The sequence below is a fragment of the Ranitomeya variabilis genome, chromosome 2 (genome assembly GCF_051348905.1).
Source record: "Ranitomeya variabilis isolate aRanVar5 chromosome 2, aRanVar5.hap1, whole genome shotgun sequence".
Classification (NCBI taxonomy): domain Eukaryota; kingdom Metazoa; phylum Chordata; class Amphibia; order Anura; family Dendrobatidae; genus Ranitomeya; species Ranitomeya variabilis.
The window spans coordinates 162,738,531-162,765,018 of record NC_135233.1 but is presented as its reverse complement, the minus strand read 5'-3'; the positions used below and the strand labels follow the sequence as shown (position 1 = coordinate 162,765,018).

The following is a 26,488-nucleotide window of genomic DNA, read 5'->3' as shown; positions in this document are numbered from 1 at the left end:
GATGAATAACGGCGCGGTCTTCGCTATTCAGCCGTTTACCGGTGGGCGCGGCCATCTTTCCTGTGGCCGCGCCTGCGCAGATGGAGCGCTCTGCTGCCCGGGACTTCAGGAAAATGGCCGCCGCGATCTCCATCTGCGCACGCGCGGAATCCCGCAGCCATTTTCCTGAAGTCCCGGGCAGCAGAGCGCTCCATCTGCACAGGCGCGGCCACAGGAAAGATGGCCGCGCCCACCGGTAAACGGCTGAATAGCGAAGACCGCGCCGTTATTCATCTCCTGGGCAGTGGATCTTCTTTGGACATGCGCACACCACTACGCCACCAACGTAAAGATGAGCAGGATCCTGGGGGACAAACAGCGCTGTGACCACGCCCATCCGACCTGACCCACTTGAGTGACAGCAGAAAACGGCCACTTCACAAAGGTATTTGGGCAGCCTAACGGGGGTGTAAAGGCACCGAAAAGGCCCTAATGTAAAGCCCAGCTCTGCCCCTATTTCACACTATTTTTATCTAATTTTTAAAAAACGGGGTGGTAGGTTCCCTTTAAGCACCACTGGTCAAAATTACTGTTATTGTGAACAGTTAAGCAAGTTGAAGATGAAACAATCTCTATAAGGCTTAAAGTTAACGATGACACATTTACTTTGTATTTTAGGCAAAATAAAAAGTGTGTGCGTTTATGTGTGTATGTATATCTCTAGCTCTATATATCTTTTACACTTTAAAAGACCCTGCATGGTTAGTACCTAATAGCACTCCCTTTTGAAAGCATCACAGCTTGTAGACGCTTCTTGTAGCCAGCCAAGAGTCTTTCAATTCTTCTTTGAGGGATTTTCATCCATTCTTCCTTGGAAAATTCTTCCAGTTCTGTGCGATTCTTGGGTCATCTTGCATGCACTGCAATATTGAGGTCTAGCCACCGATTTTCAATGATGTTCATATCAGGAGACTGTGAGGGCCATTGTAAAACCTTCAGCTTGTGTATTTTGAGGTAATCTATTGTGGATTTTGACATGTGTCTAGGATCATTATCCATTTGTAGAAGCCATCCTCTTTTCAACTTCAGCTTTTATACAGGTGGTGGTATGTTTGCATCAAGAATTTGTTGAAATTTCATTAAACCCATTATTGCTTCTACCCGTGAGATATTCCCTGTGCCATTAGCTGCAACACAACCCCAAAGCATGATTGATCCACCCCCATGCTTAATGTTTGGCGAGATGTTCTGTTCCTGAAATTCTGTGCCTTTTTTTTCTCAGCACATACTTTTTGATCATTGTGGCCATAGAGTTCTATTGTAATCTCATCGGTCTGTAAGGGGGTGACAGAGGCTGCCATGTGCATCTCCCTCCCTGAACAGTGTTGGCATCAGATATATGCTGTTTTCTAGAGTGTTATGTACATTGATGTATTCGTTTAATGATGTTATAATGTCTATGTGCTTTACATCTATTTTGTATGAGACTAGGGAAAGATATAGAAAGGTAGCAATAGAGGTAGGAAATGAGTGCCAGACCAAGTATAGTTACAATCAGGGGTTTTCTGAAAATTTCCGGGTTGGGATGAGTTAGAGATGGATGTAGTACAGAGCAGTGGGTTATAGTGGGGAGACTTCCTGTTTAGTGAAGAGAAGTGATGCAGCAGTGACAGAGGGCTGATGGAAAACCATGGGGGTAAAGATTGTTGAGGCAATGAGGGATCCCAGGCTAAGCAGCGTGTGAGTGGTCACCATCTAATGAAATAACCATTCCAAAGAGGATCTAGGGCCTACGGCCAGGACTAGGCAGAGCTGAGCACACCTTTTACCTTTTCCAATTGAAACCTGACAGGGGGAATGGGAGGAAGTTGGTGGACCTAGGGTCACGGTGCCGCAGAAGAGAAAGGGAGTGTCTGTGGGACAGGAGTTGTTGGAAGAGACATGGAGAGCTCAAGGAATGTAAATGTCTTCAGGATGGAAGTTGTCAGGAAGAGTTCCAGGAATGCAAATGAATGTAAACTGTGCTATGTCTGTATCAAGAACCCTGTTTTCAAGTAAAATTGAACTGTTGAGTGTGGACATGGAGTCTGGAGTTATTTGTGTGAACCGAGAATCTGGAGCTGAGAGTACAGCACCAGAAGGAACCCTGGAATCTAATGTGAGTGTTCTACTTGGTATTTATCACACACAGCAGACAGGACTTTGTGTTTCCTTTGTGGGTTGTCAGGGTGTGACAACGCAACAGCTCATCGCCACGACTCACAGGTCCAAAGGACTTGTTTCTAATATGCATCAGACTTGCTTAGATTTTATTTTGCGTACCAATGACACAGAATTTTATGGTGCAGATGCAGCAGAGTTTTTTTTTTTAATGACTTCTCCATGAAGGCCATGTTTGTGCCAGGTGTCTATGAACAGTAGAACAATGTAGCATAACTCCAGAGTCTGCTAAATCTGTCAGGAGGTCTTTTGCAGTCAAGGGGGGGAGAGATTCTGATTTGCCTCGCTAGCAATCCTATGAGCAGCTTGAAATTTTGCTTGGTCCTCCAGACCTTATCTTGACCTCCACTGTTCCTATTGCCATTTCTTAATTACATTTCAAACTAAGGATAGGGCAACTTGAAAATGCTTTGCTATCTTCTTATAGCCTTCTCCTGTTTTTGTGGGCATCCACAGTTTTCATTATAAGAGTGCTAGGCAGCTGCTTAGAAGAACTGCTGTTTTTAGCAAAAGGTTAGAGGCGGCTGGCTTTTTATATAGCTGGGAAATTTGCATCACCCGGTCTTTCCTAACAATGATGTTGAACAAGCCATAACCCTAACAGACTAATTAAGGTCGGAATCTTTGGTCAAAGTTATCTAAGCACAAAAATCTCCAAAACTAAACTTTTGCAATGGCCCATTTTCCTTTTTGTAATTTTTTTAAATGTAAAAAAAAAAACCAAAGAAAACAATTACACTAATATTTATATCTTATATCGGCCAAACCTGCTGACAGGTTCGCCTTAAAGATGAAACGATCGAAAAGGCCTAAAGTTAAGATGACACATTTCCTTTGTATCTTAGGCAAAAAAATTACATACATATATATATATATATATATATATATATATATATATATATATATATATGTGTGTGTGTATGTATGTATATATATATATATATATATATATATATATATATGTGTGTATGTATATATATATATATGTGTGTGTGTGTGTGTGTGTGTGTGTGTGTGTGTGTATATATATTCATGTATAAGCCGATTTTCAGCACTTTTTTTGTGTGCTGAGAGCGACCCTCTCGGCTTATACACGAGTCAATGCCGGCGGGGTGGGGGAGGAGAAGACATCATACTCACCCTCCTGGTGTCGTTGCTGCATATCAGTCCCTGCATCTCAGGCGCCGGCATCTCTCTTCCGGTCTTCCTTGCTGTGCTGAGCAGTCACGTGGTACAGTTCATTAAAGTAATGAATATGCACACATCTCCACTCCCATATGAGTGGAGCGCATATTCATTACTTTAATGAGCGGTATCACTGACCGCTCAGCACAGGAAAGGAAGACAGGAAGAGAAATGCCGGCGCACGAGATGCAGGGACTGATATGCAGTGCCGGGAGGGTGAAACATGCAATATTCACCTGTCCCCGTTCCACCACCGCTCTGTGTCTTCCGGGTCCTCTGGCTGTGACGATCACACCAGAGGGCGCGATAACGTGGTTAGTGCGCTCCCTCTGCCTGAACAGTCACTGCAGAGGGACGGCGACGCTGAGGGGCAGCGACAAGTGGTGAGTATATCATTAAAAAAAAAATGTTTTAATCACATCAGCTTTATATGGGGCATATTTTAATATGGGGCATCTTATGTGGTCATCGTTAACCTTTGTGCAGCATTATATGGGAATATTTTTGTATGGAGCATCTTTTGGGGCTCCTGATTTAATATGAATATTCAAAAACATGTATAACCTACTGATGTCTCAATTAATTTTACTTTTATTGGTATCTTTTTATTTTTGAAATGTATCAATAGCTGCTGCATTTCCCACCCTAGGCTTATACTTGAGTCAATAAGTTTTCCCACTTTTTTGTGGCAAAATTAGGTGCCCCGGCTTATACTCGGGGGTGTAAAATATATATATATATATATATATATATATATATATATATATATATATATATATATATATATATATATATATATATATATACATACATATATATACATATATATATATATACATATATATATATATATATATATATATATATATATATATATACATATACATATATATATATATATATATATATATATATATATAATATGTATGTATATATATATATATATATATATATATATATATATATATATATATATATATATATATATATATATATATGTACACGTACACTAGATGGTGGCCCGATTCTAATGCAACAGGTATTCTAGAATATGTCTGAAGTTTTCAGAATAATGCAATTTATACACCGGATTCGGCCGGCCGGGCACGACCAATTAGCGAAGCGTGGTTCAAATTCCGCACCAATTCGCGGCCGGACTGCGCCTGTCGCTGATTGTTCGCGGCCAGGCGTGACCAATCAGTGAAGCCAGGGCCTGCTCCAGGTTTTTGAGGGCCCCGGGCGAAAGTCTTAGTGGGCCCCCCTCTTTAACACATACCACGATTCATGATGCACAGATACAGCAGAGAAATATAGCACAGCCCACATAGTATATAGCACAGCCCCCATAGTATATAGCACAGCCACGTAATATATTGCACAGCCACGTAATATATTGCACAGCCACGTAATATATTGCACAGCCACGTAATATATTGCACAGCCACGTAATATATTGCACAGCCACGTAATATATTGCACAGCCACGTAATATATTGCACAGCCACGTAATATATTGCACAGCCACGTAGTATATAGCACAGAGATGTAGTATGTAATACACAGCCCATGCAGTATATAACACAGCCCATGCAGTATATAACACAGCCCACGTAGTATATTGCCCAGCCACATAATATATTGCACAGCCACGTAGTATATTGCACAGCCACGTAGTATATAATACAACCCATGCAGTATATAAAACAGGCCACGTAGTATAGAGCACAGCGATGTAGTATATTGCTCAGCCACGTAATATATAGCACAGAGACGTAGTATACAACACAACCCATGCAGTATCTAACACAGCCCACGTAGTATATAGCAATTATGGCACCATATCCCTGTTAAAAAAAAAATAATTGAAATAAAAGTTAGTTATATACTCACCTTCTGTCGGCCCCCGGATCCAGCCCAGGCGTTTACCGATGCTCCTCACGACGCTCCGGTCCCAAGAATGCATTGCTACGTCATCATCTCGCGAGACCACAGTGCATGGACCGGAGCGTCGCGAGGAGCAGCGGGAAAGGTGACGGAAGGTGAGAATATAATGATTTTTTATTTTGTTTATTATTTTTAACATTAGATCTTTTTACTATTGATGCTGCATAGGCAGCATCAATAGTAAAAAGTTAGTCACACAGGGTTAATAGCAGCGCCCGCGACCAATCAGCAAAACGGCATTTCCTTGACAGACGGAAGTGACCCTTAGACATATATATATATATATATATATATAGTGGGATTTGGATGTTTTGCCCCCAGCACTTGGCCCCCCGGGATGATACTTACCTGTCACAACTGCAGCTCCTTGGGTCACGGAGTGCAGTCTAGCGGTTCCCCGTGACGTCAGATGGAAACGGTTGATTTAACATGTCACAAAAGTGCAGCACTCTGTACAGTGCTTTTGTGACATATGGATTGATGACGGACGGGAATTCATGAACCACAAGGACAAACGGGGGCGAACTGCTGGGGGCAAAACATCCTATAACCATGCTGTAGAAAAGCCCCCGATCTGACCTGAAAGACTAGAAAAAGAAGTTTTATTATACTCACCTGTAGGGTGGTCCGGTCCGATGGGTGTCGCAGGTCCGGGTCCGGCGCCTCCTATCTTCATGTGATGCCGTCCTCCTGCTTGGGTCATGGCTCCGCGGCACCACGCTCCTACGCAGACGTACTTATCTGCCCTGTTGAGGGCAGAGCAAAGTACAGCAGTGCGTAGGCGCTGGGCCTCTTACCTTTCCCGGCTTCTGCGCACTGCAGTGCTTTCCTCTGCCCTCAACAGGGGCAGATAAGTACGTCGGCGCAGGAGCAAGGTGTCAGGGAGCCATGAAGCAAGCAGGAGGACGGCATCACAAGAAGATGGGAGGTGCCGGACCCGGACCTGCGACACCAACCGGGCCGGACTGCCAGCATTCTAGAATGCTATGCATAAGCCATGAAAGGCGGTGGCCGTATCTTATCGCCCAAAACTGCTGACAGGTTCCCTTTAACTTGTTAAACTGTTAACAATAACAGTAAGAGTGCCCAAACGTCTGCATGCCACTGTATATGTTAATATGTGACTTGATGTAACCAATGTTTTTTGTTCTTTTTTTAATAGCCCTATTCAAGAACTCAGTCCTGAAAGATCTAGAATGGCAGGCAGGGCTCCGCCACTTTCCTCCTGTAGTATGGTGACTCCACAGGTAGCTGTACAAGAAGATGAGGTTGAGAGCTCCAGAAAGCGCCTGGCAGAATGTCAGCTCTCTCATTCCTCACAACACAGTGCAGTAAATTTGGAAGACCCTTTGGGTATCACAACTCGGCCATTCATTGTATGTGATGACGTTGATTTTGAAGAGACTGAACCAACTATTCAAAAATCAGGTATAGATGTTTGTCTGTAGTACATTATAGTCATCAAACTTCAGTTAATATACAGTACTTCAGTTAACATGCTTTAGGCCAGGTTTGGGCCACTTGTGGCCTGAGATGTCATTTTTTTCCAGCCCCAGGTATTTTTGACACTCCTATATTTAGAACCCCTTTCTGTGTGTTCATAATTTCTCCATAGGTTTTACCTGTGGTGTCCATTGAGCAGATTATGTCCATTTTCTGGATAAGTAAAAGTCCCCCAAAAATGAGATTTCTCAACTTCTCAGATATTTATACACCATGTTCCAAATTATTATGCAAATGATATTTTACTCGGATTTTCCTAAATGGTCGGTGCAAATGACAGTCAGTCTAATAAAAGTCATCACCCGTTAGATTATACATCAAATTTTATTGATGAAACCTCCCAATGATAACAGTATAATCTCCAAAATGAATACAAACTCAAAATGCGCTGTTCCAAATTAATTAGGCACAGTAGAATTTCTAAATATTTGATATGTTTTAAAGAACTGAAAATGCTCATTTGCGAATTTGCAGCATTAGGAGGTCACATTCACTGCACAAAAAATCAATTTAACTCCAAACATCCTAACAAGCCAAGTTACAATGAATTTGTCTGGCAGAATTCTTCCTTATTATTCCTTTATCTGCATGAACTCTGTGCTCTGTTTCAGTCATAAATCTCTTCACAGTATGATGATCACTCTAAAGTTTTTGTGAAATATCTGTTTTCTCCTTCGCCTCATTGGGGGACACAGGACTGTGGGTGTATGCTTCTGCCGCCAGGAGGCTGACACTAAGTAAACATAAAAAAAGTTTAGCTCCTCCTCCGTCGTATACACCCTGACACTGGCTATCAGAGAATCCAGTTCTTGCTTAGTGTCTGAATCCTTTTGGACCCTTTCATCATCACCACATTATATGGATTGAAGGGGGCGACGGACCCTGTTGAGGGTCCGATCTCCCCAAAACCAGCAACGGGCAAGCATGTGCGAGTATTCTCCACATATCCTTTCCCGCAACGTGGGATCATTCACCGGACGTGGTCCTGACCACCCTGAGGTATTTAGACCCTAGGCTGTACAGGTACCCCTAGACGTCCGTGTGGCCCCCCTATTTCTACACCTCTGCTCCGCTGCGGTGATAAGATGGGGTGTTGGACGGTCCCTCTCCTTGTCCTAGTTCAGGAAATGGAGCTAGGGTTCCTGCACCGTCATTTTGCTCAGGCTCTCCCTCGCTGGATTCCTGCTATATGCTGGCCCTGTGTACTCTGCTTGCATGAGGAGAGAAGAGGAGGGGCTCCTGACGCCAGCGCATTTTACCTTAAAGGCCTCCTTCAGGCATCTCTGCGCCGATCTAGCGGACGCTGCAGCCCCCAGAGCTCCATCAGCACCGTGGTTCTCCTGGTGCATACCTGCGCCGCAGCAGTACAGAGCGGCCGGCGCCGCTGCCTTTTCCGAGTCATCAGGCCTCGGCCCGGTGTCCAGCATGCACTTCCGGGTCATTCTGGCACCAGCAAACTGCGCTGTGAGGCTCCGCCCCCTCCGGCGCGTCTAATTCCGGTTCCTCCCCCTCCTTTCCTTCTCCTTTCCTGGCCTAGGAAAAAATCGAGGCCTACTACAGGCCGCATCGCATCTCGGTGGTTCCGCCTCCTATGATCTGCTGGGGATAAAAGTAGCACATGGGACCTGCATCGGGGTTTCAGTCCACACTGTATTCGTGGGGACACAGGACTGGTGTAAGTGCTTCTCCCTTCGGCTGACAGCAGAAGCATTGTTATTTTCCCCAGCCTCAGGCCCTGGGTATAGCATTTACGGATACCATGTCTAGAAGGGTCAAAACTCACACGGTCTTATATACCGTTTGTGTGGCTTGTCATGCTGCACTTCCGCATGCCCAGAGTAATCGTCTCTGCGAGGCCTGCGACTCTGAACGCGCCCAGGAGCCCCCCCCCCCCCCCGCTAGCTCTCCAGCAATCTCTCCGGCTCCTGCCCCTCGAGCAGAGGCTGGGGCAGTTCCACCGGAATGGGCCACGTCCTTGTCGCAATCCATGGCGTCCCTGACTGAAGCAAGCAAATCCCTTCAGACCCCGGCAGTCAGGACCAGCAGTCCATCTATCTTGGAGAGGGCCTCGGGGTCTCAGGAGCCTTTGGCCTGCAGGGGCCGCGCTCGCGCTAAGACAGACGCGTGAAAAGCAAATTCACATAGCGTCACCTGGACCGTCAGGTGCTTCGGCATCCTGGAGCTTCCCCTGCAGAGAGCTGGGAAGTTGAGACAGACTATGAGTCAGAAGAGTCCCTTAATTTTGAGACTCCTGGGTATCAGGAGTCTGTAGATAGCCTGATTGAGGCTGTCAATCAGTCCCTGGGGATAGAGGACGAACTCACCTTATCCTCAGATCACAAGGTCTCATTTAAACGGGCCCATAGAGTTTTTTCCTCTCACGCCGAGTTTGAGGACCTGATTCGGCGTAACTGGGAGCACCCGGACTATCGTTTTTCGGGGCAAAAAGCCTTGAAGGCTAGGTATCCCTTTGCTACTGAGCTATGTAGTAAATGGGCAGAAAATCCTTCTGTAGATCCTCCGGTGTCCCGTTTAGCCTCTAACACTTTGCTATCTCTTCCTAGTGGCTCATCAATTAAGGATCCTACGGATCGTCTTATAGAGAGCTTGACTCGTTCCGTTTTTGAGGCTTCAAGTTCTGCACTTTTTCCCTCTTTTGAGGCAACTTGGGTTGCTAAAGCTATGGTGTCATGGTCAGAGTCTTTAACAAGGGCTCTTCAAGATAGGGATATGCCAGCAGAGTTGGCGGAAATGTCCTCTCAGATAGCACTTGCCGGTAGCTATCTGATCAATGCATCCTTAGATGCTGCAGACTGTGCCTCTTCTGCTGCTGCTAATGCAATTGCCATTAGAAGGGCACTCTGGTTAAGAACATGGCGGGCAGACTCTACCTCTAAAAAAATCTCTTACAACCCTTCCGTATCAGGGGGTGTCGCTTATTCGGAGAGAAGCTGGATCAGCTGATTTCTGACTCCACAGGAGGGAAGAGCAAGTTTCTTCCGCAGCAGAAGGTTAGACAGCCTTTTCATCGCCAATTCCAGGCCCATTTCAGACCCTTTCGTAATGCTAGATGGGCTCCAGCATCGGGCTCTGCTACTCAGGGTCGACCCAATCAGGATCGAGACACTCGGGTCTCCTATACGTCCAACCAGGGGGGAAGAATGCGTTCCCAGTCAACTAGATCCAGAGGATCTAGGACTCAAAGGTTTTCGGCCAAGTGACTGGAAGCCTCCTCGGAGTGCCTCCAACAGAGCAGGCGGACGTCTACTTTTGTTTCACCAGGTCTGGCTTCAAGTAATCCACGACCGGTGGGTGGGAGAGCTCGTGTCTGCAGGTTACAAGATAGAGCTGGTCTGTCAGCCTCCTCCCTGGTTCTTCCCATCCCGTCTTCCCTGGTCCGAGTCCCACCGACAGGACCTGTACAACTCCATAGAGTCCCTTTGTCTCAGCGGAGTCATTTCTCCTGTTCCAAGGGAAGAAAGGTTTGAGGGGTTTTATTCCAATCTTTTTGTAATACCCAAAAAGGACGGAACAGTAAGACCTCTTCTGGATCTGAAACGCTTAAACAGGTTTGTCCGTGTTCGTCACTTTCGGATGGAATCTCTCCGGTCGGTCATTGCCTCAATGGAGAAGGGAGAGTTCTTGGCCTCAATAGACATTCAGGATGCCTACCTACATACTCCCATTTTTCCTCCTCATCAAAGATTTCTCCGGTTCGCTCTAAACAACCTACACTTCCAGTTCACGGCTTAACCCTTCGGGCTGGCGTCTGCCCCCAGGGTGTTCACGAAGGTTATGTCAACTGTAGTGTCCATTCTGCACTCCCGAGGCATAGTAGTCTTGCCATATCTAGACGATCTTCTGATCAAAGGGCCAACCTTTCAAGCTTGCAAGGAAAATGTCAGCATTGCCATGGACACCATTTCTCGTCTGGGTTGGCTAGTAAATTTGAGGAAGTCATCCCTGCAACCATCTCCGAGGATTCCTTTTTTAGGCATGATTTTCGACACCTCTCAAGCCCTATCAATCCTTCCCCAGGACAAGGTCCTAACCCTTCGGCGGGAAGTGAGGAATCTCCAGCAACCATACCCTCATACGATCCGGGCCTGCATGAGGGTGTTAGGAAGGATGGTTGCAACAATAGAGGCAGTACCGTCTGCACAGCTTCACCTTCGGCCTCTCCAACAGGCAATATTAACAGTATGGAACAGGAATCCTCTCTTCCTCAACCACAGATTTCGGTTGTCTCCCCAGGTCAGGCAGGCTCTTTCATGGTGGTTAAACAGTTTGTCCCTACTCAGGGGAAAGCCCTTTCCCCCAACCAATTGGCTAGTGGTTACAACAGATGCCAGTCGCCTAGGTTGGGAAGCAGTGTTCTTTCACCACACAGCTCAGGGGCGCTGGTCTCCTCGGGAATCAGATCTCCCCATCAATCTCTTAGAGATTCGGGCAGTTCGACTAGCTTTGCAGTTTTTCCACCATCTTCTGGCGGGTCGCCCTGTCCGAATTCAATCGGACCATGCCACAGCCGTGGCCTACATAAATCATCAGGGGGGCACCCGCAGCAAGGCAGCCATGCAGGAGATAAAGCACATTCTGTTCTGGGCCGAGAGGAATCACTCGGTGATTTCAGCAGTCCACATTCCGGGCGAAGAGAACTGGGTAGCAGATTTCCTCAGCCGTCAGGGTCTGGCGTCCGGGGAATGGTCTCTACATCCCGAGGTATTTCAGCAAATATGCCAACTATGGGGGACTCCGGACGTGGATCTAATGGCGTCCAGGAGGAATGCCAAGGTACCCAGATTTGTCTCCCGGTACCGAGATCCACAGGCAATCGCCGTGGATGCGCTAGTGCTGACTTGGAACCAGTTTCATCTCTCTTATCTGTTCCCTCCTCTGGCACTACTCCCGAGGGTAATCAAGAAGATCAAGTCGGAAAGAGTGCCTGCTATTCTGATCGCCCCGGATTGGCCGCGACGAACCTGGTATGCGGACCTAGTACAGCTTCTCACCGGGGTCCCATGGCGGCTCCCCGATCGTCCCGATCTTCTATCTCAAGGGCCAATTTACCACCAGAACTCAGAGGTCCTACGTTTGACCGCCTGGCCATTGAATCTTGGGTTTTGACCCAGGCAGGTTTCTCCCAAGAGGTAGCAAATACCATGATCCGTGCACGTAAAGCCGTTTCGGCCAGAATCTACCATCACACTTGGAAGGTTTTCCTTTCGTGGTGTAGAGAGCACGGACTGCCTCCTTTGCGTTTTTCTGTTCCAAATATTCTAGCCTTTCTTCAAGCAGGCCTGGATTCAGGGCTTGCTCCAAGTACTCTTAAAAGGCAGATTTCGGCCTTATCGGTACTTTTTCAACGCAGGATTGCTACTAACCGTCAGGTCAGAACTTTTTTTCAGGGAGTTGCTCATAAGGTCCCTCCTTATAAAACTCCTTTGGAAGCTTGGGACCTTAATTTGGTCTTAAGGGCATTGCAGGAAGCTCCTTTTTGAGCCTCTTCAAGATATTTCCTTGACTTTACTTTCTTGGAAAGTCGTATTTTTAGTGGCCATAACTTCCATAAGGCGGGTATCAGAGCTGGCAGCCCTCTCCTGTCATTCTCCTTTTCTACGTTTTCATCAGGACAAGGTAGTGCTAAGACCAGCACCTTCCTTTTTGCCGAAGGTGGTTTCCTCGTTCCACATTAATGAGGATATAGTTCTTCCTTCCTTTTGTCCGGCGCCTATGTACCGTGTGGAAAAAGCTCTCCATATGTTGGATCTAGTGAGAGCACTGAGGAGATACATTTCCCGAACAGCTCCTTTTCGTCAGACGGATGCTCTGTTTGTCCTCCCAGAGGGTCGCAGGAAGGGTTGCGCGGCCTCGAAATCTACCCTGGCCAGGTGGATACGAGCGGCCATTCAGGAGGCCTATCGCGCCAAGGGCATGATGGTTCCGGCTGGAATCAAAGCCCACTCCACTAGAGCAGTGGGGGCTTCCTGGGCGATTCGGCATCAAGCCTCAGCAGAACAAGTTTGCAAAGCTGCAACCTGGTCTAGTTTGCATACCTTTGCCAAACATTATAATGTCCACTCCCAGATCTCTGCAGATGTAAGTCTGGGTAGAAGGATTCTTCAAGCGGCAGTGACGCACTTATAGACAACGGTTGTCTGGATAATTATTACTGGTGAGTTATTTCCCACCCAGGGACTGCTTTAGGACATCCCACTGTCCTGTGTCCCCCAATGAGGCGAAGGAGAAATAGGGATTTTTGTGTTACTCACCGTAAAATCCTTTTCTCCGAGACGCTCATTGGGGGACACCGCTCCCTCCCTGGTAGCCTGATGGCTGTTTTTTGCTATATCTGGATGTATCAGTCAGTAGGACTTTTCTAGACATGAGTTTTCTGTATTTATGCTGTTATATTATTTTCTTCTCCTACTGCTTTTGCACCAAACTGGATTCTCTGGTAGCCAGTGTCAGGGTGTATACGACGGAGGAGGAGCTAAACTTTTTTTATGTTTACTTAGTGTCAGCCTCCTGGCGGCAGAAGCATACACCCACAGTCCTGTGTCCCCCAATGAGCGTCTCGGAGAAAAGGATTTTACGGTGAGTAACACAAAAATCCCTATTTCATACCTTGTACAAAGGCATTGCACTATTTAATGCTTTTCAGCATCAGAGAGATCCTTTTTATTTCCCATATTGCTTGAAACCTGTGGCTTGCTTAAAGGGAACCTGTCACCCCGTTTTTTGAAGATGAGCTAAAAATAGCGTTAAATAGGGGCAGAGCTGGGCGTTACATTAGTGTCTTTGTGTGCCTTTATTACCCACCTATGCTGCCGAAATACCTTTGTAAAGTCGCCATTTTCTGCTGTCACTCACGCTGGTCTGGTCCTATGGGCGTGGTGACAGCGCTGTTTCTCCCCCAGAATCCTGCTCATCATTACGTTGGTGGCGTAGTGGTGTGCGCATGTCCAAAAGGCTAATCCACTGCCCAGGTGATGAAAAACAGCGCGATCTGCGCTATTCAGCCGTTTACCGGTGGGCGCGGCCATCTTTCCTGTGGCCGCGCGTGCGCAGATGGAGCGCTCTGCTGCCCGGGGCTTCAGGCAAATGGCCGCTGCGATCTCCATCTGCGCACGTGCGGAATCCCGCGGCCATTTTCCTGAAGCCCCGGGCAGCAGAGCGCTCCATCTGCGCACGCGCGGCTACAGGAAAGATGGCCGCGCCCACCGGTAAACGGCTGAATAGCGCAGATCGCGCTGTTTTTCATCACCTGGGCAGTGGATTCGCCTTTTGGACATGCGCACACCACTACGCCACCAACGTAATGATGAGCAGGATTCTGGGGGAGAAACAGCGCTGTCACCACGCCCATAGGACCAGACCAGCGTGAGTGACAGCAGAAAACGGCGACTTTACAAAGGTATTTCGGCAGCATAGGTGGGTAATAAAGGCACACAAAGACACTAATGTAACGCCCAGCTCTGCCCCTATTTAACGCTATTTTTAGCTCACCTTCAAAAAACGGGGTGACAGGTTCCCTTTAATAATGTGGAACATCATTTTTAAGTAGTTTTCATTTAATTAGAATCACCTGGAAAACTAATTATCACTTGTGTTTAAGATTGATTTCAGGGATCCATTGAGTCCTGAGACACAATACCATCCACAAGTTTATTTGAAAAACAAAATAATTCAATCTTTGACACTTAAATCCAATTTGCATAATAATTTGGAACACGGTGTAGGATATGCTGTCTGAAAATAATTAGCCCTTTGTTTTAATGTGGCTTAAAGGGGTTGTCTGGTTCAAATCGATAAGTCTGCAGTCACTTTATATGACTGCAGACTTGTGAATCCCGCTAGTGCTGTTTCTTAGCCGGGACTGGAGGGTATGTTTGCGTTATGCATATTCCCTGTCTGTCCAGTTGGCGCGCCTAGAGCTTCATACACTTCATACAAGTGTATGGAACGAGGCCACGCCCACTGGATTGGCTCTGGCCGATAGTATGCATAACGCATATGTACCCTTCGGTCTCGGCCCAGAAACCGGCAAATCCCCGCAGCGCGCAGTGCATGCGCTGGGGGGAATCGTAAGTCTGCAGACTTATCAATTTGGTACAGACAACCCCTTTAAGGGAGTAGCACAATTTGACCTTCACCCCACAATTGTGATATTTCCACCCTGATTCCTCCAGATTTGGACATCTTCATGCAAGGTAGGTGTACTAATATTTATCGGGCATACTTGGATATTTACGGTATATGGAGAATAGGACCGTGCTCATCACAGCTCTCCTAAGATTCTGGGCTGGCAAACCTAAACTTGGATCTTGCCAAGATTATTTCATTCTGGTTAACGGAGTTTGGTCCTGGAAACCCCTACATTGTCCTCAGGGCAGGAGTTGTGTCCGCTGCCTCACCATGTAGTCCCATCAGTCAGGGAGGCTACGGAAAGCCTTAGGCTGTATGCACATGGGGTTTTCTGCAGTCTATATAATTGCTTCATTCAGTTTGGTTTTTCAGTTGTTTTTTTTTTTTCTCTTCCCCTTTCACCAGAGCAAGTAATAGTGGAGAATGCCTGGGATGACAACCTGCTCACTAGTTTCCTGTCTCGGTTACCCACACCACTTAGCGCCCTGAGCAGTTACCATCAATGGCCTACTAATGTGCCATCCTTTAAGTTGAAAACACAAGTAAAGCTTGGTAAGACAAAAGCGATTGTAGTTTATAACCTGACTTATCTGATGTTTAGCCCATCGACACTGTTCGTGCTCATATCTGTGCTGTGAGAGCTAAAGTACTGTAGAAGTTGGTAGAACTTTTACTATGAACTAATTATGCCATGTCTGTTACATAAGATCATTGTGATGATGCTTCAGTGATATTTGTAATTTATTGCATTAAAAGTCCGGGGGCGAGTGGTATTGTTAAAATGTAATTGTAGACTGAGGCTTAGAGGACTTAGAGATTGGACATTCCTGCACATAGCGGCGTGGGCATGTACTTAAAGCTCGCTCATAAAAAGGCAGCTTCTTTAGGATGGAAATGTAGATTCCCACCGTTTGGGGGGAAAAAAGAATATCCATAGAAAAGGTAAGAACTGTACTGCCTGCTTCCCGTTCTTACCCCCTTCCCAATGTGCTGGAGGTGCTTTCCCACAAACAGACATGTGATGCACGACAATCGCATCGGCTCACTCACAGAGCTGGCACATTAACCAACGAGCTATATATCATAGTTGACACCCTGCGTCAACGCCCAAGATCTGTACTGTTACCAATTTCAGGCTTGTAACCCCTCTGATGTCGTTGTCTATAGCGACATCAAGCTCAGATCAGGACATACTGCCGAACTAAAATTGGAACAAAACAAGATCAAAAAGTTACATGTAAATAAAAATGGTATAGGTGAAAACCTCATCTTGTGCCGCAAAAAAGCAGCCATACAGCTCCATCAGCAGAGAAGTAAAAAAGCTATACCTCTCAGAATATAGCAATGGAAAAACAATTTATTTTTATAAGATGATTTTGTGTAAAAGCGGCAAAACATAAAAACAAGGCCTAAATGCGGTATCAATGTAATCATGTAATCGTACTGTCCCAAAGAAGAAAATCGTCTTATTGCTTTTACCACACGTTGACCAACATAAAAAAAAAAAAATGATGCAAAAACTTGTTTGTAAAAGGAAAAGGCAAAACAAAAAAGAACCTTTTTCATTGCCAGATTTTGAGAATTATAATTTTTTCCATATTTCTGTTGTCATGTGAAGGCTTGTTTTTTAGGGATAAGTCGGAATTTATATTGGTACCATTTTTGGGCACATGACATTTTTGATCGCTTTCTATTCCGATTTTTGTGAGGCAGAATCAACAACCACCAGCAATTCAGGAATATTTTTTTCTTTACAAAAAGCTTCTTTTAGTGAGTGACAGCAGCCAAACATAAAAAAAGATATATTTCTTGTATTTCTATAATCGCTCCAACCCGAAGAATAAAGTTGTGTAATCCCATATACTGCACGAGAAATGGCGTAAAAAGTGAATAAAACCAATTCTTCACCTTCTGTTGATTTGTTCATTCTGCCTCCCAAAGATCGCATTAAGGCTCAGCTCACATTTATCCTGCACTCTACACTGAGCACTTGCACAGGGGTTTCCATGTAGATCTCTGAAATACATGTTTCAGACAGAACCCCCAGTGGAAGTTTCCCTATAATGAGGCAGATAAAGGCACTGTGGATGCCGTCTGGCCTATGATCCGAATGTATTCATCTTTTTAACCCTTTCGTGCCAGAGCCTGTTTTAATTTTACTGACCGGGCCAATTTTTTCAAATTCTTACCAATGTCACTTCATGTGGTAATAACTCTGGAATACTTGAACGTATCCCACCGATTCTAAGACTGGTTTTTGTGACCTAACAAAACATTTGTTGCATATAGTGTGCGTTTATTTATAAAAATATTGGAAATTTGTGCCGAAAATTTTCTAATGTTTCATTTTTGTGCTCTTAACATATTTAATAAACATAGAAGCAACAGTGGATTGAATGGCACTAGGAACACTGCCGACAATAGAGGAGATTTTTTTTTTTCTCTCAGTTTACACCCTTTTTTCCTATTGACATGCGGCGTCACGCCCCACTGGTAGGTTGGTGCTCAGCATATGTATATAGAATGATTCAATCTTCAAATCCACATAGAAAGGAAAGAAAATATGCGGCACTCACCCAGCTTGCGTGAAACTGAAGTCTTTAATAGTCCAATCAGCTGGTTACAGTCATTGCATGCAGTTTGGCAGAAAACGGTGAGGGTGCGTGGGGTCTGAGTGGGACGACGGCCGTTTCGCGCGGTGTGCGCTTCTACGGGTCCATGTTAAGTTAAAATGATGTCACTTCCTTTATAGGAAAAGGTCTGAACATCAACAAGGGTTAATATTATTGCTACAATTTTTTCCAAAATATATTTCACAATAAATATTAATATAAATTCTATTTACGCCGATTGCAGTAGTACAAGAAGTTACAAAAATATAGCCAAATCTAACTTAACATTCAGACCAATAGGTCCTTGAGCATTTGTGTTCATTATCCATTTTGCTTCATGTTTTAGAAGCAGGCTATTGTGATTACCTCCCTGGGGAGGGAATTTAACAATTTCAAGCCCGGCAAACTGCAACAGCTCTGGATTTCCATTGTGCTTTTCTTGCATGTGTTTTATTAAGCGCATGCAGCCTTTGCCTGTTAGTATGGAATTGTAATGTTCACGAAATCTAGTTATTAGGGGTCGAATGGTTTTCCCTATATAATAATATTCGCAGGGACAAAATAATATATAGATAAAGAATTTACTCTTGCAGGTAATAAAATCACGAATTATGTGATTTATCGGTCCAATGTTCATTGGGTTATTTAATTTATGCAGATGACAAAAGTTAAAATTGCCTCATTGCAAAGGGGGTATTAAATCTAACTACATGCCCCCCGTAACTCCAGGAAACGTCATTGATGTATTTCACGAAGCGGTCACTAAAGATATTGAAGCAATAATATATCCAGAGCCCACAAAAAACCTCTCATATAAAGAACAAAAAGCGCTTCGTGAAATGCAACAATGGGACGATGTTGTAATAAGAAGAGCGGATAAGGGAGGTAATCTAGTTATCATGGATAAAGAATTCTATATAAGCGAAGCTATGTCACAGTTGAATGACACTGAGACATACCTTTTTCTTAGCAATAACCCTACAACCAAATACAATGAAAAATTACGGGTTTTATTAAAGGAATACGTGGAACAAGGCATTTTAACAAAAAACAGGGCCGAAAAACTACTCCCTTATTATCCAAATAATCCAAATATTAGGCCAGTGTGCCTAAACCACATTTAGCATCCATGTATTTCTCATTACTGTATTAATAAGAGCCCACTTAATTTTACGGGGTCCATATCTCCAGAAGCAGTGTATGGGCACTACAACGGCAGATTTGCAATTTTCACAGGGCAATATCCATTGATGTTTACTTTTGGAAAACACCTACTGAGTCACTGTTGTAGGAAAATCTGTGCTCCAAGAGTCAAATAGCGCGCCGTCCCTCCAGAGTCTCGCTGTGTGGCTAAGTAGCACTGTACCGCCACATATGGGGTATTGCCACATTCAGCTGAAATTGTGGGACACATTTTGGTGCAATATTTACCCGATCCCTGTGTGAAAATGTAAAATCTGGGGCTAGAACAATTTTTTGTGGTAAAAATGTAATTCTTATTTCTTCACCACCCAGTGGTATAAGGCTCTGTGACACACCTGTGGTATCAACATGCTTCCTGCACCCTATAGATGAATTCATTGAGAGCTGAAGTTTGTAAAAAGGTCATTTATTGGCGTTTCTGTTCTCTGGCGCCTAAGAGGCCCTACTAATGTGACATGTCACCTGTAAACCAAGACGGCAAAATCTGCACTATATAATATGCAATATATTATAATGTGTCGCTCCTTGCATTCTGAGCTTTTGCACTGTGCCTCAAAAGAAGTTTTTGACCACATCTGAGGTATTGTCCACAGGAGAAACTCTGCAACAAATTGTACAACTTTTGATTTTTACTGTTTATTCATGTGAAAATAAAATATTTGGGGCTAAAGTAACATTTTTGTGGCGAAAATCTTAAATTTTAAGATTTTCCCTCCACATTTCTTTAATTCTTGTGAAGCACCTAAAGTGTTAAAACACTTCTTGAATGTAGTTTTGAGCACTCTGAGGGGTGCAGTTTTTTTAAAAAATGGTCTAACTTGTTTTTTATGTCATATAGGCTCCTCGGTCACTTAATTTGTGATGTGGTCCCTTAAAAAAAAATATATATTTTGTTGGAAATATTAGAAATTGCTGATCAACTTGTTAGATTTTCTAATTTTAATTTTTTTATTTTTTCGAAAACGCAAATCCTTGCAAACTAAATTTACCACTAATATATGAAGTACAACACGTCGCGAGAAAACAATCTCAGAATCGGTGGTATCCGAGTTGTATGCTCATAAAGTGACAGAGGTCAGAATTGTAAAATTTGGCTTGGTCAGGAAGGTGAAAAAACACTTCAATGTGAAGGGGTTAAAGGGAACTGTCATGTAATATGCTCTTAATATGCAGATATGGGGTTAAATGCATTATGAGAGCCCCGCTGCCATGATAAAGTGACCTTTAGTCCTCCCGGCAGGCTTGGTCTTTCCGTTATAGGGTGGTGGCACCTGCACTGTTTCAGTCACTTCTCGGTCAGTAATGAGGATAAATATCCCGTGACCTCACTGGCCCAGTTCTGACCTTCTCTATGGGAGTTACATTTCAGTCAGAACTGTGGACATCTGTTTTGATGCCAAGGACGCTGCCGATGAATGATTGGAAACAGTCATAGTGGGTTTAAAGTGCATACCCTTAGAGTGAAATGAAATGTCTGGTTAAACCAAACTAAAATTGGCGCCAGAACTTGAAGCGCCCTGTATCTCCACCACAAATTGGAGGAGAGGAAAAGTTGTCATCTACATTCCTGCCCTATATTCAAAAATGTACAGTTATGTCATATGTCGGCTCCTTGACTTTGATGCAGGCTTGCTTGCCGTCCAGCAGATGATGGTTGTGATGTTCATCCATCATATGCCTCCAACAGACGTGGGTGTTGCGGAGTGCCACCTGCAGCTCTTAACCTGTTTAAATGCTGATGTTAATCTTTGGTCATGGGGGCACGTTATTTTATGTGCCCATCAGCGTTCCCGTCACATGATCGCAGGTCGCCGATGGATCGCTATGACAACTGGTGTTCTTTTGAAGACTGAAATGGGTATTCCCGTCTCCAATATCCTATTCCCCTATCTCCATATGCATACAAAAAAGGAGGAACTCGGAGTTGATGCCACAAAAGTTATCAAAATCAAAGCAAGTTTTATTAGAAATTTACACACACGTTAAAATGCTTAGAAAGATTGGGCAAAAAGTAGAAATGATGGCAAAAGATAGTGACAATGAGCCCAGAGATTAGGCGGTCAGTGGCACTAATTAAGGAGCTCAATGGGTATTAGCAATTATTTGGTATATATTCATAATATTCATACATGTCCGTCCTGGGAATACTGTATGTATCCAATGTTGGATTGTGTCCCTGGTTTATATATACTGCGCCAAAATACACTGTGGGTCTCAAAAGATGAACTCTGCACTGTGGCCACAGTATAACAGAGTTCCAAGAAATTACATAGCACAGTAGCGTACAAAAGACTGTTTGGCAGTAGAGAATCTACCCCAAGGTACATACATGTATCCAAATTGCAGGAAGATGGACCAAATGACGGACATGTAGATGGTAGGAAGAAGTATGTTAGTAATTACCCATGGCTGACAGCAGTGCACACTGTGCCTGCGGTCCCCAATGCACGTTTCGCTGGTGAGTCGCTTCTTCAGGGGGTCTATCCCAATATGTAGTAGATGTCATAACAATAATATTAGCAAATACTACAAATTAGAAATATAGTAGTTGTTCTGATTCACTTTCTCCTTACTCATGTGCAGGCGTTGCAGGACCTTAGGTATCCATGGTAGAGTTACGACATCTGATAAAGTGACAGTTATCTAGTTTCTAGTGGTCGTAACTATTGTTACCTCTGGTCTGCAATGCCTGCACATGAGGAAAGATACATAGGGAATCAGAAGAATTATACTACATTCCTAATTGGAGATATTTGCTAATATTATTATTATCACACCTACTACATATTGGGATAGGATCTTGGAGATGGGAATACCATTTTAAGTGCCTGTCCTAACGGAGCTCCCTTGAAATCCAGCCTTTGGCTAGGCATCAAAGGAGACTGATGTTTACTAAATGCAGCAATACTGTGGTATAGCACTAGCCGTCAGCTTGATCTGTTAAAATATAAAAAGACTAATGAAGGTTTAATACTAGACTGGTTAGGGCTGTCCTGTTGGGTACACAGTGACATGGTTTATGCTTTTCTGATAAACATAGCATGAACGAAGTATCCTGTTATTCACAGTCACTATTTACACCTTTACTTGTTGTAGAGTACAGTATATGCTCATTTTGCTTCTTTAGGGGTTTTTGTCTGTGAAATGGTCACAGTGTGAACGTGCTCTTAAACTTTGCACGTATACCAACTTCTAACTTAACTTAATAGTCCGGCACAGGCTTTTGGTTTTGCTATAAAAATAACTTCTTTAAATAGGAAAAGAATTAAAAATCCCCAGTTTGTGCGATTTTTGGTTACTGCAATACCAGAAAATGCTGTAACAAGCAATCAAAGTGTCAGATCTATCCCAAATTGTATCAATAAAAAATGTCATCTGGCCCCTGCATAAAATAAGCCCTTACACGGGTCCATCGACCACAAAATTAAAATGTTACGGTTTCGGAAAATGGCAACACAGTAAAATAAAAAATAAGTAAAGTTCTGATTTGTTTGTTTATTTATTTATTTTCACCACCAAAATAATTTGATAGCTAGACCAGTTAGTTATCGCACCAATACTGATGAGCATGGTATTGTGAGGTCATTTTACCATACAACGTATGCCTTAAAAACCGTTCCCCAAAAAACTGTCAGAATTGTGTGGGGTTTTTTCCCCACTATTTCACTGCACTGGGAATTTTTGTTGCCCATTTTCCAGAACATTGTGGTAAAACGAATGGGGTCATTCAAAGGTACAATTCATCATCCCTCAAAGTCAAAGCCCTCATACGTCTGCCGACAGAAAAATAATAGTTATGGCTCTTGGGAGGGGAGGACAAAACTGAAATTGTCTTCAGCAGGAAGGGGTTAAAAGCATCAGCAGATAAGTTAGCAAACTGAAGAGATGTGCCAGATGAACCTTCTGCGTCTGCCATGATTATATGCAAATCTTATTAACGTTGACTCTTATTTTTCAGGCTCCCAATCCTTTTGCATTAATCAGTTAATTGGAGAAGGTGCTTTTGCACATGTGTATCAAGCCTCCACATGGGATATCCACACACAGAGCGATCAGAAAGTGATTTTGAAGGTAGTTGCAGGAATCCATATATTTTATGCTATGCGGAGAATGAGTAGGGGTTCTTGTAACTATAAGAAAACCAACGTCCGGTCTCCTTCACAGGTTCAGAAGCCGGGGAAGCCATGGGAATTCTACATTGGAACACAGATTTCCCAGCGAATGAAGCCAGAGTTCCGGCATCTGTATATCCGTTTCCATTCTGCACACATTTTCCAGAATGGCAGTGTGCTGGAGGGAGAGCTGTACAATTTTGGGTCATTACTGGTGAGAGTTTCCTTGTAATTCCTGCTGCAGAGATATGTCTTGTAAAGCAAGAATTGTTACGTCTTATAAACCCTTGAAAGGGAACCTGTCACCCCCCAAATCGATGGTGAGGTAAGCTCACCGTCATCAGGGGCTTATCTACAGCCTTCTGTAATGCTGTAGATAAGCCCCCGATGTATCCTGAAAGATGAGAAAAAGAGGTTAGATTATGCTCACTCAGGGGCGGTCCTGCTGCGGTCCGGTCAAATGGGTGTCTCAGGTCCGCTCCGGCGCCTCCTATCTTCATTCCATGACGTCCTCTTCTGGTCTTCACGCCGCGGCTCCGGCACAGGCGTACTTTGAGGGCAGAGCAAAGTACTGCAGTACGCAGGAGCAGGGCCTCTCTGACCTCTCTGACACTGCAGTACTTTGCTCTGCCCTCAACAGGGCAAAGTACGCCTGCGCCGGAGCCGCGGCGTGAAGACCAGAAGAGGACATCATGGAATGAAGATGGGAGGCCCCGGACCAGACCTGAGACGCCCATCGGAGCAGTACCGCCCCTGGGTGAGTATAATCTAACCTCTTTTTCTCCTCTTTCAGGATACATCGGGGGCTTATCTACAGCATTACAGAATGCTGTAGATAAGCCCCTGATGCCGGTGGGCTTAGCTCACCATCGATTTTGGGGGTGACAGGTTCCCTATAACAGCCAGGGTGTTTTGCACATAAATGACTGGACATTCTTTAGTAATTCTAGCTTTTTGATTTGTGGGGCTGCCAAATTTAAATATTTTTTCGACTTCTATTGATATTGTATTTGTCATAAAAGTTGACTGTTTTGTGTTTTTTATTTTTATTTATTTTTTTATTTTATTTTATACTCCTGTACTTTTTTAAACATTTTAATGTATTGTTAGTCCTGTGTAAAAGGTTTTGTTAGGTATGGGGAAAAAAAACTGCAAAGTAAGGATATTTTCAAGAATATAAACTTTATTTGTATTAACAAAATGCAAAGTAAACAAGCAAAAGAGAAATCAAAATGATATTTGGTGCGACTAACTAGTTCCTTCACAACCACATAATTTCTTATCTGTATACTTGTCACTTGTACACAATTTTTGAATGAACTTTGCAGAGACGTTGTTCCAGAAATCTTAGAGAACTAACCACAGATCTTCTGTGGATGTAGGCTTGTTTAGATCCTTCTGTTTCTTTATATAATCTATGCAAATTGTCTCTTCAAAGAGCAAGAGAAAGACTAGAACTTTAGTGCCCCCTACTGGGAATAGCAATCCTAAAGTCAATATCGACCCTTTAATGGGCCTTGTCACTAGTGAGGAGCGAGTGTACTCGTTGTTCGGGTGACCTCCGAGTATTTTTTAGTGCTCGGAGATTTAGTTTTCCTTGCTGCAGCTGGATGATTTGAGGCTACTTGACAGCTTGATTACATGTGGGGATTCCCTAGCAACCAGGCAGCCCCCACATGTACTCAGGCTGGCTAATAGCTGTAAATCATGCAGCTGCAGCAAGGAATACTAAATCTCCGAGCAGTCATACATACTCAGAGACCACCCGAGCGTGCTCAGGAAAACCCGCGCAACGAGTACACTCACTCATCACTACTTGTCACATGATTTGGGATAAAAGCCGTACCTGATCCTCAGTTTGCTGACACTGTTTCAGGTATTGCCCCTCGTCAGTGCAAAGTATGAGTTCTGGTCTCACACAGGCTTGATGTTGAGATCAGGGCTTTATGAAAGCCATATCACTTCTAGGACTACTTCTTCTCATTTACACAGAAGGTTGTTATTAAAGGGGTGGTTCAAAGGCAAAGTAATTTTGCTCCAAGCTCCCTATCTATTTAGGCCCATAATCTAAGCTATTTTCTAATATAATTGCTTTAAAAATTCCCTACCATTCCATAACTACACTATCTAACAGCTATTATATTTTTTTCTCCTATTTCCTGTCTGATGACTATTCGTTAAAGTATCATCAGAGCATGCTGAGATACTCGGTGTCATTGGTACTCGTTGACTATGGTATTACCGGTTATGACAGGCAATCTCCGGATGCAGGGCGGGGATTCTAGCATGGCGCTTGAGCACTGGCAATACTTGATGCGTACCCCAACACCCTGGTGCGCATGCTCACTCATCACTAGCCGCTACTGCACGATTGTAGCTCACAAAGAACCCATTACGTGAAGTCAGGAGAGGTTAGAAACGGCTTCTGCCCTTTTCTCTGTGCCCCTCTCTCAGATGTAGTAGACTGGCTCCTGCTGGATTGCAGAAGCATTAACCCCTTCACAACATGATGTATAGTTAGGTCACATGTCGTCTCCCAGACTTTGATGCAGACTCCTATGCCAAGTTTTCCAGGCAGATGATGGCTCTGCCCCTGGTTGTTAACATTGCAAATGCCAGTGACATTTAACACACACCAGCAGGTGGGCGCGTCATTCCACACCCCCCTGACGTGATCGTCAACCGATGGGTTGCCATGACAGCCGAGGGTCTGCTGAAGACCTTCCGGCTTGTCATGACAATTCTTCTGTGAAAAACAGCATTTCGTTGATTTTGAGAGGTGAACATAGTTTTTGCTATACAGAGCAATGCATGAGCACTGCTATGTATAGTACAAGCAATCACGATTGCAGCTTCAAGTCCCATAAAAGGACTAACACAATACAGTTAGTGGGGAATAGTTTTTTAAATATGAAAAAAAACCTCAAAAGTTTAAATCACCCCCTTATGTCCCATTAAAAATTTTTTTTTAAAATACTCATTTATTATTGCTGCATTCATCAACATCCAATCAGTAAAATGCATAACAATTAAAAAATTGCTTTTTTTTTTTTTCGTTGCCGCAACAGTTCAATAAAATGCTATAATACAATGTGATCAAAACACTATCTACTCCAAAATGGTATCAATAAAAACATCCGCCCAGGGTGCAAAAAATATGCTCTCATGTAGCCCCATATCCTGAAAATTGAAGACATTACGTGTCTCAGCACATTGGCGAATTCCAATTTTTTTTCAATTTTTTCACATCTAAAAAAAAAACCCCAAAAATGTTCATGTTTGGAATCTGTGTAATCGTACTTACCTGGGGAATCATTAGTTTTACCATACAGTGAACATGGTAAATGAAAATCCGTTGTGGAATTGCACTGTTTTTGCAATTTTAACATACTTGGATTTTCTTTTCTTGTTCCTTGTGCATGACATGATAAAATGAATGGTCATTCAAAAGCACAACTTGTCCCGTAAAGAAAACAGGCCCTCATATGGATAGGTCGAAGGAAAAATAAAGTTATGGCTGAAAAAAATCTCCTGGTCATGAGGGGGTTAAACCAGCGCTGTATGATGACAATAGTATTGTTT

General features: G+C 43.8%; 1 protein-coding gene across 2 annotated transcripts in view; it reads left to right on the top strand.

Moving 5' to 3' along the window:
• Positions 1–26,488, top strand: part of BUB1 (BUB1 mitotic checkpoint serine/threonine kinase) — a 365,871-nt gene that overhangs the window by 72,169 nt on the left and 267,214 nt on the right. For both annotated transcript variants that reach the window (XM_077283132.1, XM_077283131.1), the window contains exons 15-18: positions 6,491–6,756; positions 15,385–15,531; positions 22,753–22,865; positions 22,959–23,120. In XM_077283132.1, coding sequence (XP_077139247.1) covers positions 6,491–6,756; positions 15,385–15,531; positions 22,753–22,865; positions 22,959–23,120 — 688 coding nt within the window. The remainder of the gene's footprint in view (positions 1–6,490; positions 6,757–15,384; positions 15,532–22,752; positions 22,866–22,958; positions 23,121–26,488) is intronic.